This window comes from Onychostruthus taczanowskii, unplaced genomic scaffold (assembly GCF_017590055.1).
Source record: "Onychostruthus taczanowskii isolate IOZ18803 unplaced genomic scaffold, ASM1759005v1 scaffold17, whole genome shotgun sequence".
Lineage (NCBI taxonomy): Eukaryota > Metazoa > Chordata > Aves > Passeriformes > Passeridae > Onychostruthus > Onychostruthus taczanowskii.
This window is the reverse complement of record NW_024498906.1, coordinates 6,744,907-6,761,008: the sequence shown is the minus strand read 5'-3', so window position 1 is coordinate 6,761,008 and position 16,102 is coordinate 6,744,907. Positions and strand designations below refer to the sequence as shown.

The window sequence follows — 16,102 nt, the reverse complement described above, 5'->3', positions numbered from 1 at the left end:
ATACAAAGTTCTAGTTTGAAATAATTTTTCTCTTTCAACCTATATAAAATACAGCAGAATTTTACCTTTTTTTTTTCCAGTTCCATTCAGTATGAGGACTGTACTTATAACTTAGATACAGAAATCAAGGCCTAAGACAAATCCTCTCCCTCTAAAAAGATTTCATATTAAGAATTGAAAAAGAATTTCATGTGTGGGTTGGTTTTTTTTTTTCTTTTTCTTTTTCCATTGGAGGAAAAATAGATAATTTGTGACAGGCAAATAGCTGCAAGTTAAAAAAGGCATAAGGTGCATCAGGGGCTGCCAATGGAGAGCTATTGTTTGGGTTCAGAAGGTTTCACTTCCTCGAGCAGTTTGAGGAGGTGCATATAATGTTATTTCAAGTACTTTTCTACTGTAGAAGAGTTTCCTCATGCCAAGACCATCAGATGTTTGGGGGTTTTTATACCTATATGAAATTAAAAATTACAATGAGGTGTTTCAGACCTTAGTGCAACTTGTTCTTTTCCAGAAGAAAAGAAACCACAGGATAGGTCAGTTGAACTAGGGATGTAGACCATGACCATGAAGACCTGTAGACCTTCAGAATGTGTGGATGCATTTTTTAAATAATAGATCCAAATAAATTTCCTGCCTGTGTTTGAAGTATTTTTAGTAATTTACAATGAACTAAACCTGAAACATTAATCAATAATATTGCATTATTTTGTGGAATAATTCTAATGAAGTACTTTCCTTTTCTCTGGCAGATGAACGGGAAGATGTTCAAAAGAAAACTTTCACAAAATGGATAAATGCACAGTTTGCTAAGGTAAAATATTTATTTACTTATTGATGCAAATATCTTTGTATATTAAAAAAAAACAACCAAACAAAAAAACCCCAAAAAACAGAAAACAAAAAAAACCCCTGATATTCCTACAGTGAAGCTTAGTTTTCAAGGTAACAGTTCCAAGTCTCAGATATTGCTGAAGGCAGATGACGGATTTATTAGAAAAAGTCTTCAAACTTTATTTCTTTGATTTCATCAGTGATTGAAATGTAAGAAGCCATTCTTCTCTTCGGATGTTCTCTGCCTCAATTTGCTTCACCTTTTCTCAAACTAGTGATGCACCTGTATTACTCTTTGTTGGATTTCTTTGTTATGTTTCTAATGTACAAAGGAGTTTCCTCTATTAGACATGTCTCTTCTTGTTTCTAATTGCAATTGCATCTTTAATAAAACTGGATGAATTGGAGAAGAGCAAGGTCAGAGATAAGAGGTGCAATCCAGTTAACAAATTATGAAAGTAAATCATAATATGTTTTGATATAGTTGCTTTTGAAAATGGTAGATCATAAATGGAGTGGGGAAAAATAAGACCAAATTAACTTATTTATTTAAAGCATGCCCTTCTGGCTGTGTATAAGGAAAAATTCTGCCTGAGCTATTGATTAATAATAAAACAAATCAGTCCTATCATTTGTCATTTTACCAGGCAATAGACAGCAATGAAATAGTAGCTGTGATGTATCTTCTGTTTAGTCTGGTTTTTGATTGTGTCCCATCTGATTCTACGCATTAAAAAAGGGGAGTAAGAGAATCTGAATACAACCACCATAATGTTGAAAAACCTGCTCAGCAGTGGTTTAGTCCATCAGGGAGTCCCAAAAGCTTTTTTTTTTTTGTGGTGTAGAGAATTTTCTAATACTGATTCAAGTGACTTAGCACACATTTGTGCTCAGCATCTTTACAGCAGAGATGTCCAGCAATTTAAAGGACTGGATGAAGACGAAATACTGTCTTGAAGAATAATTAATTACAAGACAACTGTGAAGTACTATGTTTAGGACATCAGTAAAACATATGCATACAGAATGGGGGGATAGCTGGGCTGGCAATAATGAAGGACAGGAAAGCTCTGGGAGCTGTGTTGAATCACAAACAAAATGAATCCACAACATGGTACTATTGCAGAAAAAATAGGCAACTTTAATATCTTTGTGATAATGGAAGTGCTTCACAGAGGGTGAAAGATGTAATTATTTTATTTTTCTTGGCAAAAGTGAGATTTTAGCTAGAATAATTTGTAATCTTGCTTTTCCACATAGGAATAAGTAGCCACAGCAACCATCATCTGATATATCCTAATTTCACATGTATTACCTGTTAGGCCTTTTTATGGTCACAGAAATAGTTGTGGAAAATGAAGACTAACTGTTTTGCTTCTATATCTAAAGAAAATGTAATGCTCCTAGAACATTGTTTTCTCAGAAATGACTGTTTTATGGAATAGCAAAGCTGCCATTACTGAGGAAACTTGGACCAAGTCTGAAGAAGAATAACAAGAATTATGAAAGGTTTAGAAAATACCTATCAACACCTATAAACATGCTTTTAGTGTCAAGTTTGACTCATTCATCTGAATGATCTAGAGGCCTTTCCTCCAATTCTAGTTGTATTAAATGTAATTTAATGCTGTTTAGGTACTTTTTACTTGAGTTTTATAACATTATTTTTAGTTGCATAGGAAAATGCATTGTTAAGCGTATATTTGTAAAAGTATTAATCTCCCTCTACTTCATTTGGGCTCTGAGAAAAACCTCCTAAACATTATGATTCAAATTTTTATTTGCCTGAAGCATGACCTGGGTTTTTTGGACAGGGTGTTCTTGTTTCAGCTATCAAAAAACTATTGATCTTTAAATCTTGAAGAAATGACTTCTTTCTGGGGTTTTTAGGGCAGAAATACAGGAGGTCTTGCTGTATAGTCCCAGGACAGTGCTTCTCCCTCTTCTAACAGCTCAGAGTGGTGGTCTTCAAGACATGAAGGTGGATTTCAATGTAAAAACTAGTTTATCCCTCTTCTCCTGGCTTGTTTGCAGCAGTTCAAATCCATCTCTGTTTCTAGCTGTGGAATTGATTTCAGTTAGCAGGCTACTCCTTGTTAGTGATTTCTCATCATTGTCAGCTTTGTAAAAGTGCTAAATGAATTACTTTCATTGCAGATTTGCTTTTTATTCAATCCTATGCAGTTCTAGGGGTGCTCTCTTGAGTAGATTAGCCTACAGGGTTGGAATTAAGACAGAGAAGTGTATGACATCATTCATTTCTGTTATTTGTGAAAAGTGAAATCCAGGTCACTAATTAACTGTAAAATATTTAGCGTTAAATTAAATTATGCCAGATAATTCTCCCATCAACTACCTTCCATATGCAAAATCCCCCATTTTTATATAGTTAAAATAAAACCCCCTTGTAAATATTCTAAATCTTCATTTAGAAGATTCATTTGCGTTGGGTGTATAGTGCATTTCTCCCCAAAGAGCTGCACTACTTTCCTAAAAATTCAGTGTCTAGAGCACCTGTGTCTCAGTGCTTTTATTCTTGGACTGAGCTTTCAAAACACTCAGATTTGCAAGTTGATTCACATGACTTATGATGTAAATACAAATAATGCTTTTAAATGGGAGAACCTGTAAAGAACTGAAAAAATAATTTTGTGATTTATGTGCCGTCAGAATAACTTGAGAGCCCACATATAATTTTTACCTGTGGGGGAGGAGTGTTGTCCTTCCTCTGGCCATGCCCACAGTGACATTTCAGTTGGATCATGTGGAGCTGTTTCAGTCAGATGCCTCAAGTTTAGCAGTGAAGTCTGATACCTCTTAGCTGTGGAGTCAAATCCCTAACACAAAATCCATTACAAACTTTCAGCCACACAATGTTGACAGTTTTCTCTCTGAGGTGTCCAGAACCTGAAACCTCTGAAGTGTTACCAAGGAGTCTGTGAAAGGGTATCTAGGAACAGATAGCAGAAACATCAGCAATATTTCAATTGCTATGGGTGAGGCTATGTCTCTCTTCAGATTTTTTTAGCACATTGGTTAGGGTGCTCTAAATCAAAAAAGTGGGGAAAATAAATTTTGCAGGTCCCTCTTACAGTTGCTCAAAAGGACAGGTTTCTCTCTAATTCTTACTTCTTTTGCTAGCCAGAAAATGGATTATGCAGAAAATCTGTGTCTTGAAAATTACAGTATGTGACTCATCTATAAGAAAATCAAAGTTTCAGTAGGAAGGGCCAAAAGTTGGCTTTCAGTGTTTGTGAGATAAAATAGTACATTTAAAGTATAAGAGAAATGGGAGAAGGTAATCCCAGAGACTTCTCTTTTCCCCTTTGCAATCACAGACATGGGGTGTGACTTTGAGTGAACCTTCTTGGTTTGCCATCTAAATGGCATGCAATAAGTTAAAGCTTAAAGCAATTTTTTAAATGTGGAACATAATAATTTAATATAATTTTATTCAGAAAGAAGGTTTTTTTGACCTCAGATGAGGTTTATTTATAAAATAATTAAGTTCTGCAGGGCGTACATGATGATATTAAAGGAAAGTATTATAACCTAGTTTTTAATAATAGAACTGTAATTAGATCTCCCACTAGAGATATGTCTGGTCCTGGGTATGACAGTGTTTTCTCAGATACCAGCTTTTAAAATTTGATATAAGTGAAATCCTGAACTATGTGTTTTGGGAGAATGCAAATCTGTCACAGTCCTGCAAGTATAGCAGCTGTCAGCTGGGACTTGGGAACAGACACAACAATTACCTTAACAGCGCCTGTACCCCATTCTAAATGATTTTATGTTGCTTCACTGGTTAAACATTTTGTCTCATTCATTGCATAATAGGCTACAAAACAGAATGTGCTAATGAAGATAGAAATACTCTTTACTTGCATATAGGAAAGAGCTTGTATATGCCAACTAACTCTATAAGGAAAACGTGAAAAATCCAGAAGAAAAAAAAAAAGTAAAAAATACAAAAGCAACTCCCAACAGGAAAAAGGAAAGAGTAAATGTCTTTGACTAAAGAAATTTGGACAATTCTTTGTTCCCTCATTATAGAGAGAATGTCTCAAATTGCTGACAATTTCAATGTCAGCAATAGGAGTATCTGTTGTTAGTACAGAAGAGAACATGAGCTAATAAACTTTGGCAGCTAGTAAACTTTGAGCTAGTAAACATGGGCTAGTAAACTTTGGCAGCTTGAATTTTAGGGTATACCCTTATGGCTAGTTTGAAGTCAAAGCTTAACCTGTAAGTGGGTTTTATAATAGTTTGTGAAGGAGATTTCAGTGTTTTAATCTATGATAGCAAATAACAGATGTGGATAATATCACTTGCAATTTCAGAGGTTTAAGTAGGTTTTCCACCTTTCTGCTGCAAAAGAATAGAAAGTTCCACTACAGAGTCAAAGAAGACATATGACAATGGGCTTTTTCATGTTAATACTGTAAAGATTAATCTCTAACTGGGTAGGAACAAGTGTCAGAAAATAAAGCACATTAGGTTTGGGGAGGAAAAAAGTGGATAATTTTTTATGGTTAGTTTACCTCATGCTTGGATTTTCTTCCTTTTGTTATTGAAGAATCAGAATATGAAAATAGATGAATAGGATACCAAATGTTACATTACTTAGCTTTATGAAAAACAAAGATCATTTGATAGTTCTCCTTTTTGTGGAGATTTAAGTTGTGAAAAATGGCACCTTTTTATGGGCAGATGGAAACATTTTGATATAGTTATTTGTGTGGCGACTGTGGAATTTCCATTCTTGTGTGATCATGTGAAGAAACACAGTAATGATGCAACATGTGCCAAAAAAAGTAAGGTTGACAGTTTCATTTAAAATACACGTGGCTAGTAAATAACAGGAAAATTAAATAAACCTTTTACTAATGAAATTGTTTAGAATAGCATCTAGATTGTTCAGTCAAGTGTTATATGCAGGGATAAAGGGAACACACAAGAGGGCATTGCTTACAGGTTTAGTCAAACTGCACAGCAGTTAAAACAACTTAATTACTCAGGTTTTGTATGTGGCTTACATCATGGCAGGTGTGGTGATGGTCTCGATTCTTTTCACCTTCTTGAGCCCATGGACAAGCTGAAATTATTCAAGACTCTTTAATGGTCTCTTGTTATTGTAGATTAAGTGCCTGCTGCACATCAGCCAACAGGAATGACAGACATGCATGCACGGTTTACTGGTCTTTTGAGGAATTGTGTCAAATAGCTGAGGTCCAGAGAGACAGCACTGCCATAAGTCTGACATCCAATAGAGAAATTTGCAGTGCTGCATTTGCTGACACACGCGCTCAGTTTTCCATGCTATCACTCACAATGGCTTCAAATTAAAATAAATTTTAAAAGCGACTCACAGAAAAGTGATTTCGGTGTGCTGACTCTGTGATGGGAGTAACTGGGTGAAGTTCTGTGAAGACAAGAATAGTCTCATTTGTCAACTTTTTAAGGTTCTGCTTCCATGGAAATGTTTTCACCCCTGTGAATAATCTGTCCTTAGCCATACTTCTGGACAATAGGTAATAACCAAGAAGAGGAGCTGAAGGGAGGGATGGAGTTTGGCAACAAATCACAAAAACACAGATTAAAATGTTCAATATTAGCTCTCTCCAAACTGCTTTCTTGACAGCTAACCTATATGTCAAATGAAGACAGCTGCTTAGATGAGTGGATGACTGGTAGGAAAATTAGAATTAAATCCTGTACTTTAAGATTCTGACCAGTGTGCTCAAGCTGCACTGATATCTGCTAGTATGTTGCATTTTCTGAAATCAGAACAGTAGTTGCATATGCATGTCTACAAGATCAGAAAAGATCTCTGATTGTTTCAGGTGATAAAAGCTATCAGTAAGGTGTGCTGGTGTTGTAGGATTTCAGGTTTAGAATTGAGTTCCAGAGGGTATATCAGTGCTGGCTTTGCAGAGCAAAACTTGGTGTCATCGTAGAGGAGTTCAGAGAAATTTGTTTGGAAGTTTGTTTGTGGTGCTTTAGGCATTTACAGAAAATTTTGTGACTGCACAAAAGCCTGTTGGAGAAACAAGATAAATAAAAGTTTGCTGAGCTGCAGGTTGCCATTAGATTATTAGAGTTCTGCTGAATTTCACCAGAAAGAAGCTTGTGCTCTGTTCATCTAAGGAACACTAATTTTGAGATACATGTAAAGGAGGATCACATGTAAGAACATTGATTTTAGGGCAAACAAAAGATGGACTGTTAGTAAAATTTTGAAATTTTGTCTGTGTTTAAACTTCTACCAGTTCTTTAAAGTTCATACATTAAAAACTAGTATGGCAGACGTTAGGTCAGTTCATTAACTAAACATGAAAAATACCTTCTGAGCAGCTTTTTTTTCTTTTGAAAGAAAACTCTCAGAAAACCTGATAGACTTAAAATTGTATAATTTGTGATAAATCTGAACAAAAAATATTTGTTGGTATTATTTGTTATTGGTTAGAGACCATGACTGATATTTATTCATCCTAAGTACCTAATTACTCTGTTTGATGTCTGTTGCCAGACTTTCTAAGTGCTACAGTAAAAGTAATGAGAAAGAACAGCTTCCTAATGTGGGAGCCCAATTATTTGCTGCAGCGTGGCAAACAACCAGAACTCTCATGGAAATTTAATAGTTCTTAATTTTGAGTTGCAGCTCTGTGTGATCAACACTACCCTTGGGACACATCCTGTTTTAAAATCCCAGGCTTTCTTGTGCCAGTAACCTTTTTATAATACATCTTGCAAGGACACACCAAAGGCCCATCATTTCCATTCTGTATCATTAAAGAAAAAGCTTTTGAAACCAAATGATGTTTAAACCTGGTGTAGAAAACACATTTGCATTTCTAAATATTAAGAATTCTTTTATTTTTTTTTTTATCTCCACAATACATAAGGAAGTATCAGGCAATATACATGCTCAGAATCTATACATGCTCTGTATCTATATCATAACCTCTTAGTGTTCTGTATTCTGCATATTTTATTATGATGCAATGAAACATCAAATTGCTATTTAAATATTTATTCAGTTAAATTACCTTTGGAACAAAAAAATTACTAACAATTATTTTCACTGTACTTTAAGAAATAATATCAATGGCAATATTGCTTTTTATTTTACTTAGAATTTCATTCTGGAACTTCTACTGTCTATTAATATATTTTTATAGCTTTTTTATATGACCAAGTAATTTGTCATGAGCAGAAGATTACTAAGAACAGAAACAGGCACATTTTAAAGACAGCAAAGATCCTCATGCATTGAATTTTGCACATAACATCAACACTGCATGCAAGCTTTCAGTTTAACTAATTTGCTGACTTTTTATAATTTGTTTAAAGAACAATTTTTTATCTTACTCGTTATAAAGTACTTAGAAAGTATCTCCCTAAATAATCCATTTATTGTTTAGAAATACTTAATTTTGCCCAGTGTAGGGGCCTGAGCGCTGGAGATAGAGATTTTCTGCTATCACTTCCTATGAGAGCAAGGAGCACCAGAAGGTGTCACAATGCAGCATGACAAAACCAAAGCAGAGTTTAAGAGGGAGGATTTATCTTTCCGGTTCTCGGTAACATCAGAAGCCTGAGCCTCATGACCCATTGTGGCTGTCACACAGCTGGAGATGCTTTGCAAATTGTCAGTACAGAAAAGAACCCTTTCACTGAAAACCTAGAGAGGAGAAAAATTTGTTTTCGTTTGGCTTCAAAGTCACAAAGATGGACATTTGACATTAACAAAAAAGTGAATCAAAATGTCTCTATATTGGTAGTGGTTGCATTTTAGGGTTTTATTTAAATTAATGTTCAGACAGTGAAGATTTTTTTTCTGTGTGCCTGAAGGGAAGGGATTTTCTAATATTTCTCCTCCAGAACATTCTCCCATTACGAGGAGACTTTACAACTTTGCCTGTTGCAGGCTTTTTTTTTTTCCCAGAAAATGTCTAAATGATTGCAGTTTAACAAGACAGCTTTTGGAGACCAGATTAATTTTCACTTTGATGATAAGTGAAGCTTCTCCTTTCACCTCATTATCTGCAAATCTTTTGGTGGAGCTGAGGCTGCTGGCTGTGTATCTCAAAAGACCCTTTTCTTGAAAGTGAGGCTGACTTCTGTCTGTTCCCATGACTGTACAAGCACTGACATGTTTCTTCTGCTTTGCCTTACTGGGCATAAATTCTAAACTAGCTACAGTTCAGGAGCAGCTTCTCCATGGGGAAATTGGGCTCTTTCTCCAGCAGAACTATACCCATCTCAAAGCCCAATTCCATTCCCTAGCTCTGGTGCCACAGACATCCTGCCCCTGAGTGCAGCAGCCCTTGGAGGAAATCCCCATTAATCAGAGAGAGTTAAATCTGTCACTGCTGCAGTAGGGCTACTGAAGATTGTGAAGATATTCTCAGTATCTTTTGGTTTTTTGCAAAGATTATGTTACTTCTCCAAATAAAATTTTAAGGCTTAAAATGTATTCCATGAAAATTACTCCTCTTCTAACACCTGTGCAAGTGTATTATCTGAAACAATGAGCATCTCCATGACAAAACACTTTCACCATTAGAAACGTCTGAGTGAATACAGACTACCTTTTAAAGACTTCTAAGGTGATGCAGTATTGCATCATGAAATCTAAAATTTCTGAGTGAAATAGTAAAAATAGGAGGACTAAAATACATGCATTTTTATTATGTTAAAATTATTTGGCTTTGTGTTCTTGTTTTTATGGACTCTTGTAGAATAACAAGAGCTTCCCTGAAATGTGTCAGACATGCCAAGTAAGCAATGTAATCACTACTGCTGGCAATAGAGGGCACTGGACTTTCATTTGTAATATGTTTTACTAAGGGAAAAAATCAAGTTATGTTTATTGAGACCTTTTACCTTTTCCTCCTTACATTTGCCCTTGCATCTCCTAGATTTCTGTTCAAACTGCCATCCTTTTTTGTTGCAGTTTAAGTAAAATACATTAATATAAATAAAGTTTTTCACTTGAAGTCATGATTGTATATGGATCTTGAGAGAGGACTAGGAACAAGCTAAATATAGCGCTACAATATTGGTCTCAGTGGTGCATATGTCAGCTTGTGCATTTGTAAACATTTACAAATTTGCATGATTGTTGCTGGCAGTAGACATCATCATTTCCGTGCTCAGAATTCATTACTTTTACATCTAATCATCTTCAGAATCTTTAAAGCAAAACTTCATGTAGACAAATAAGACTTTAGTGGATTCACATTATTCTTTGGAAGTTCAAAAATAAAACCAGGAGAAAGAAACAATTTTTGAGCTATTGTCCACATTTGTCTGAGTGTTATGGAAACTTAGTGATGCTCAGGCAAATAATATTGAGCATTCTCCCTGCCTGAAAAAGATAAATCACATCTCTCAGGATCAATGAAGAGAGTAGAAGAGCAGGTGCGAGCTTGTACATTTAGGGATGGTGGATCTCTCTTCCCTGATCTTTCTGCATCACATAAACAGATCCAGTATCTGTCCTTATGTGAGTGCAACATCCTGTTAGTCAGTGAAGCTGAAGGCAAGAGAGAACCTTGTCACCAGCCCAGTTCCTCACCTGCACCCCTGGGGTAGCACCTCCAGTGGCTCCTGCCCTCTGTAGCATCCCTAAACCCCCTCTGCCTGAGACAGTGGGTGCAATTTGTGCCTCTCACACATATATTCTTTTTTATAGTCTGTCTTTGACACCAGGAGGTTTGGTAATTCCTCCCATGTGTTTAAATGCATAAAACATTTTTTAAAAGTATGCCTTAGAGGTAACAAAACTGCTAGGCAACCCAAAACTAAGAAAACTCTTCAAACCACAAAGTATTTAGTTTTGGGCAGACAGCATCAGTGTTAGAGACTGCATTTTTGGGTGTTGATATATTAGTGTTGGTGATGATGAGAAGACCCCAGTCCAGTAAGCAGTTGTATTTTTGGCTATTGCATTTTTTGTTATGCTTTGAGGTATCTGTATTGTGTACCAAGATTTTCAGTTCCTTCAAAGGGTCTGCTGAGGGATGTGACATTACAAATGCATCAAATCAACTTCTGTTGATGTTAATTTCTTTAAACTATTGCCTATATTTTAGGTCCTACTTGCCATGAAGAAGTAACATTATGAAAGATGATCTTACTAAGAAACAATAATCTTATTTTTAAATGGTTGCAAAGAGCTGTATTTCCACAGGACCTTTCATATCTGCCTATTACATAGAAAGTGGCTCCATCAGATTTTGGGAATGTTTCTGGACCAACACTTCAAGAATACCTATAATTTTTATTGCTGCTTTTCTCCATTGTTTCTCTGATCTTATGTTTGGGAGTTCTGAAGGGAAAAAAACTGTCACCCTGCACATGATAGCTGCAGTTATTTATCAACAGCAGAGGCAAAATTGACATAAACACCCTATTAGATTTTTGATTAGAGAATTATTAAAGCAGCTTTATTATTATTAAAGTCATTTAAAAAAAAAATCCTTTTTTTTCCCCGCTTTAGTACCTTTTTCCCCATGTTTTTGTATCCCAGTCTTATTAAATATTGATGCACATATCAATGACTTTGCTATACTTCCACTTTTTTCAGTGATGTACATGACAGGTGTTATTGCACAGGATAGCCATTTTTCTCTTCTATTTGCTTTTCACAGTGTGTTTGATTGATTTGCCGATTTAAGCCCATCACATTTAAATCCTGCCAATATTAGTGTGAGAGCATATATAGCTGACTTAAAACCAGGATGCTTTTTGTGTGCCCAAGTGCTTGGTGTTGGTTCTATTGAAACTATCATTTTATGAGAAAATAATGAAACAAGCAATTTGTTCTGTTCAGTCTGGTGCAGTTTTAAATATATATAAAAATGAGTTAATATAAAATATACATATATATGTGTGTGTATATATGTGTGTGTGTGTTTGTGTGTTTACTCTATATCCTGAACTACTGGTAAGAATAAGATCCTTCATATTAAAAAAAAAAAAAACAAAACCAACAAGCAAAGCCTGACATGACTCCCTGAGAATAGTAATAAATAATAAATTGTAATAAATTGTAATTCCCCTTGGAATTCTATTGAAAGCTATAAGTATTGACCAAGACACAGGTAAGCACTGTTCTAAAAAACATATTAAATTACACTGTTCTATCTGGTTTTGTTTATTGTTTTTTGGGGTTTTTTTTGCCTAGCCTTTGGCTGCAGGATCAAATAATCTATGAGGTTGTGTCTGAGCATTAAACAAGCTACCAATGTTCTGTATGTTCTATCTAATAACAGAGTTACTGAGTCCTGAATTGAAAAAAATATATTATGGTAATTTTCAAATGTGTTGGGTTTTTTCCCTTTTTTCTGTAGTCAACAATCATATGAAAATTGGCATTTTAAGTCAAGAAATGGTTTTCTTTGGGAAAAAAATAATCTAAAGGCCCATTTGGCATTTTGTACAAGGAACTCAGGCATGAGACACATAATGCAATCAGGTATAAGCAACAGAGTTTATCACCACAGGTAGAAACAGGGTTCCATTACAGGATTGTATTCCATTACTTCATGAAACATTAAAAATCCCTACTTAAAAAGATGAAAGGTTATCTTGCCACTGATAGCAATGACTCTAAAGTACTGAGGAAGTTCAGGCAAAATGCACTGGAAAATCTCAATCACCTTCTCACACATTTTTTTTAAATGCTGTGTTTGCATAAGATATAAAACCCAAAGGGAGCAATTCTTAAGGCAATTGGTCAGAGTGCATAGGGGGAGGAAAGGCAAGGCTTGATCCAATTGTGGGCAATGCACAGGGCTTGTAGACAGCAAGGTTTTCTATAATTCTGACAAATATACATTCAAAAGTGGTGTCCTCATAGAACAAATCAAGACAAATTGAATCCAAATTATAATGTTTAGGGTCAGAAACAGGAGCTATGCTGAAAAGATGAGGAAGGAACTCAAGAGAAGAAGGGCATGCATGATTCACCTATCAAGGTGAATCACAATCTCCTTACATAAGGTTTTCACTTACACTGTTTACCATCTCATCTCATGCTTTTGAATCATGAAGCAGCATCCAAACAGTCCATTGTTGTACTTTTGCCTATGGGAGAGAACCCAGTATATGTTTCTTTTGACATTTTTTAATCTTTTAATTTCTACTTAAATCAGCAAGTATTTGAGTTGGTCTATGCAGTCTGTACTGATTATTCAGTTATTCACTCACTTTAAGTTAGTGTTTCCATTCTTACCTGACTATTTCTGTAAGAAATCATAGAATCACTAAGGCTGGAAAAGCCCAACTTTTGGTCTTTTTGACACCACCATGTCAACTAGACCATAGTACTTAGTGCCACGTCCAGTCATTTTCTGAACATTTCCAGGGATGGTGACTCCACCACCTCCTTGGGCAGCCTGTTCCCATGCTTGTTACAATGCTTGACAACTCATTCAGTGGAAAAAGTTGGAGAGAGCAATAAGGTCTTCCCTGAGCCTCTTTTTCTCCAGGATGAACACCCACAGCTCCCTCAGACCCTTCCTCAGTTCTGTTACCCTTCTCTGGGCCCCAATATTTCAACGTCTTTCTTGTAGTGAGGGGCCCAGAACTGGACGTGGGACTTGAGAAGTGGCCCCACCAGTGTCAAGTACAGAGGGGCCATCACTGCCCTGATCCTGCTGGCCACGCTAATTTTGATTTAGAAAATATCAGATATTATTTTAGTATACTATATTAACAGAGTATACTATATTGTATCCTATAGTACACCATATGTATATTTACTGTCATATTAAAATACCATATTAAAAGTAGTATACCATATTAAAAGAGTAAAATTTAAGTGATGCATCTCCTAGCAGCAGTTAGAACTCAAGAATATGCTCATGAAGTGAGAATTATATAAAAACATGGAAAACACGAAAAATTGTCTCTAGAATGTTGCAATTAAAGCAATTAGTAAAGCATTTTTTCCCTAGGTCACAACCAGGAAATATGCCAGGGATCTAGATGATAGGTGGCTGCTAGATGATCAGGTTGTTACAGGGCGTGTGTTACAGGGCAATAAAATGCTGCACCTTTAACTCCTTTGCAGAGAAGCTGATGGATTAATTGGATAATAACTAATAAAAGTCATCTGGAGTTACACTATCCTTTATCACATTGAACAATATTCCAGTTTTTGTCATATATCTTACTACTACTGTCTTAATCATACAAAACATCCATCTTGCCTAGTATGATGACTGCCTTCATAGTCATAGAAACACAAATCACACTGGCACATTCATGTGCTGACCTGCTACCACAGACCCACAGCATGTTCAGCCACCAGGCACAGCAAGCAGTCAGGGTTCAGGGTCTCCCATGGGGCCCAAGAGAATGGGATGAGGGTGCTGGTGTGGGTGCTGTTTGGAGAATTTGTGATCCCAAGGTTTTGGCAAGTCAGACTAGGCTCTGCATAGTAGCATTTCACTTTGGAGGCTGTCTCCACCCATGACCTCCTCTCTATATGATCTGCCACATCTAGTGCTAACTGTGATGATCTCTGGTCTAGAGATGCCATGGTTCCCTCAATCAAATATTTCCTCTTTCATCTTTTTTTTTTAATCAAGTTGTCATTGGTTTTCACCAGACAGTGTGTTTCTGAAATAAACAGATCACCTTAAAAGCCAAGGGCAGTTTTTGTTTTGTCCCTTGCCATCAAACTCTTGATTGCACAATTGTCTGGGGCAAAGTGGAGGTGGAAAGGGAAGGCTGTCCATGCTCTCCACAGGAGCATTCATGGAAATTTAGGCAATGGCTTACTAGCTAAACAATTTTTTTCCTGTTTTGCTTACTGCCAGGGAACTTAGGAAGGATTCTTCATTAATACCTTTCTTCATACAGTGTGATTTTGAGCATCTCTCTTGATTTCAGTGGCATTAGAAGTCACCTCTTATAATAGAAATAATACTGCAGTAAGCAGTGGTTCAGAAGAGACTTAACTATTAGCTTTAAGCCATCAATTGTTTTGTACTCTGTGATTTCAACCTTGTATCCAGAGGAGTATGCGAATATTGGTAGTATTTTAAACTACTTTGTCCATTTCCCTTTCTGCCAGAAATGGTTCAAATTACTAGACATATGGATCCATCTGATATAACGGAGAAGAGTCAGTATAGTTTTCAAAGATGTCATGCCTCTTAATTGCATTGCTTCTTCAAAGGGATCTGTATGAATACATAAGTATGACTGAAACAAAAAAAGGGTGTATCTGTAAATATTTTTCTGTTCTTTCAAAAATCCAAAATGAAAAAGAACTTATGTTTCACAAAGCTGCTGTAAGAAAGAAAAACAAAAGGACAGAAATGAGGTCATTTTACACAACAGAGGGGAGCTGCAAGTGGAGTTGCATGCAAATTTCTATTGAGCTGATGATTATCAGGTAAAGGGATGTGGCAAAACTACTGATGGTTCAGAATCATTCAGGTCAGATAGAAACAACCAAAAGCTTGAAGAGGGATTTCATTATACTGAATGGCAAGGCGCTTGAATGACAGTGAATATTTAATATTTGTTTGGATAAAGAAAAAACACTTTAATAGATAAAGCTTACATTACTTTTGTACGAATTATATGCCCTGAATGAGACTTCACCCCACAGAGCTGTTTACAGTGACTTTTATATAAGTCTTCATGAAGTCTAATTTTTTTTTTTTTTTAATTCAGATCACATCAGCAAGAACTCTAAATCCATCCTGAATTTTCTGAACATTAAGGAACAGAAGCTTTCTTGGGAAATTTCGAACCATGTTTTCATGGAAATTAGGGCATTATTCAGAAGCACCATGTGACTTTACACTTGTGCTATCCTTATACTCTTTTCTTAAGGAAAACAGGCCACTATCAGAGATGTATGAACCTAGAAGAGCCCTTGGTTTGCCCAGAATAGAAATTCTTATTTTACTCTCTTATAATAATTTCATGCTAATTATGCATTAGAATATTCAAGATTATTTTTTCCAGGAAATGACAATCACTTCCCATAGCGAGATATTAATGGCACCACATTTAGCATAACATAAAAATGGCCCTCATAGGCACAGAAATAGTAATCCAAAAGCTGGAGGCTATGGTGAGACTCCATCTGTGACAGAGGAATGAACACACCCACCCAGCACACTTTTGGGCTGTGAGGGAATTCAGTGTGTTAGGAGGGAGGAGTGCCCAGAGAACAGATACATTTATCTCTACAAAATGTCCAGCTACCAAGTGGCTGGGCCAGCAACTGGTGTTT

The 16,102-nt window shown here is 36.0% G+C and overlaps 1 protein-coding gene across 7 annotated transcripts in view; it reads left to right on the top strand.

Moving 5' to 3' along the window:
- DMD (dystrophin) overlaps window positions 1-16,102 on the top strand; it is a 1,147,932-nt gene that overhangs the window by 279,880 nt on the left and 851,950 nt on the right. For all 7 annotated transcript variants that reach the window (XM_041399749.1, XM_041399747.1, XM_041399750.1 and 4 more), the window contains exon 2: window positions 750-811. In XM_041399749.1, coding sequence (XP_041255683.1) covers window positions 750-811 — 62 coding nt within the window. The remainder of the gene's footprint in view (window positions 1-749; window positions 812-16,102) is intronic.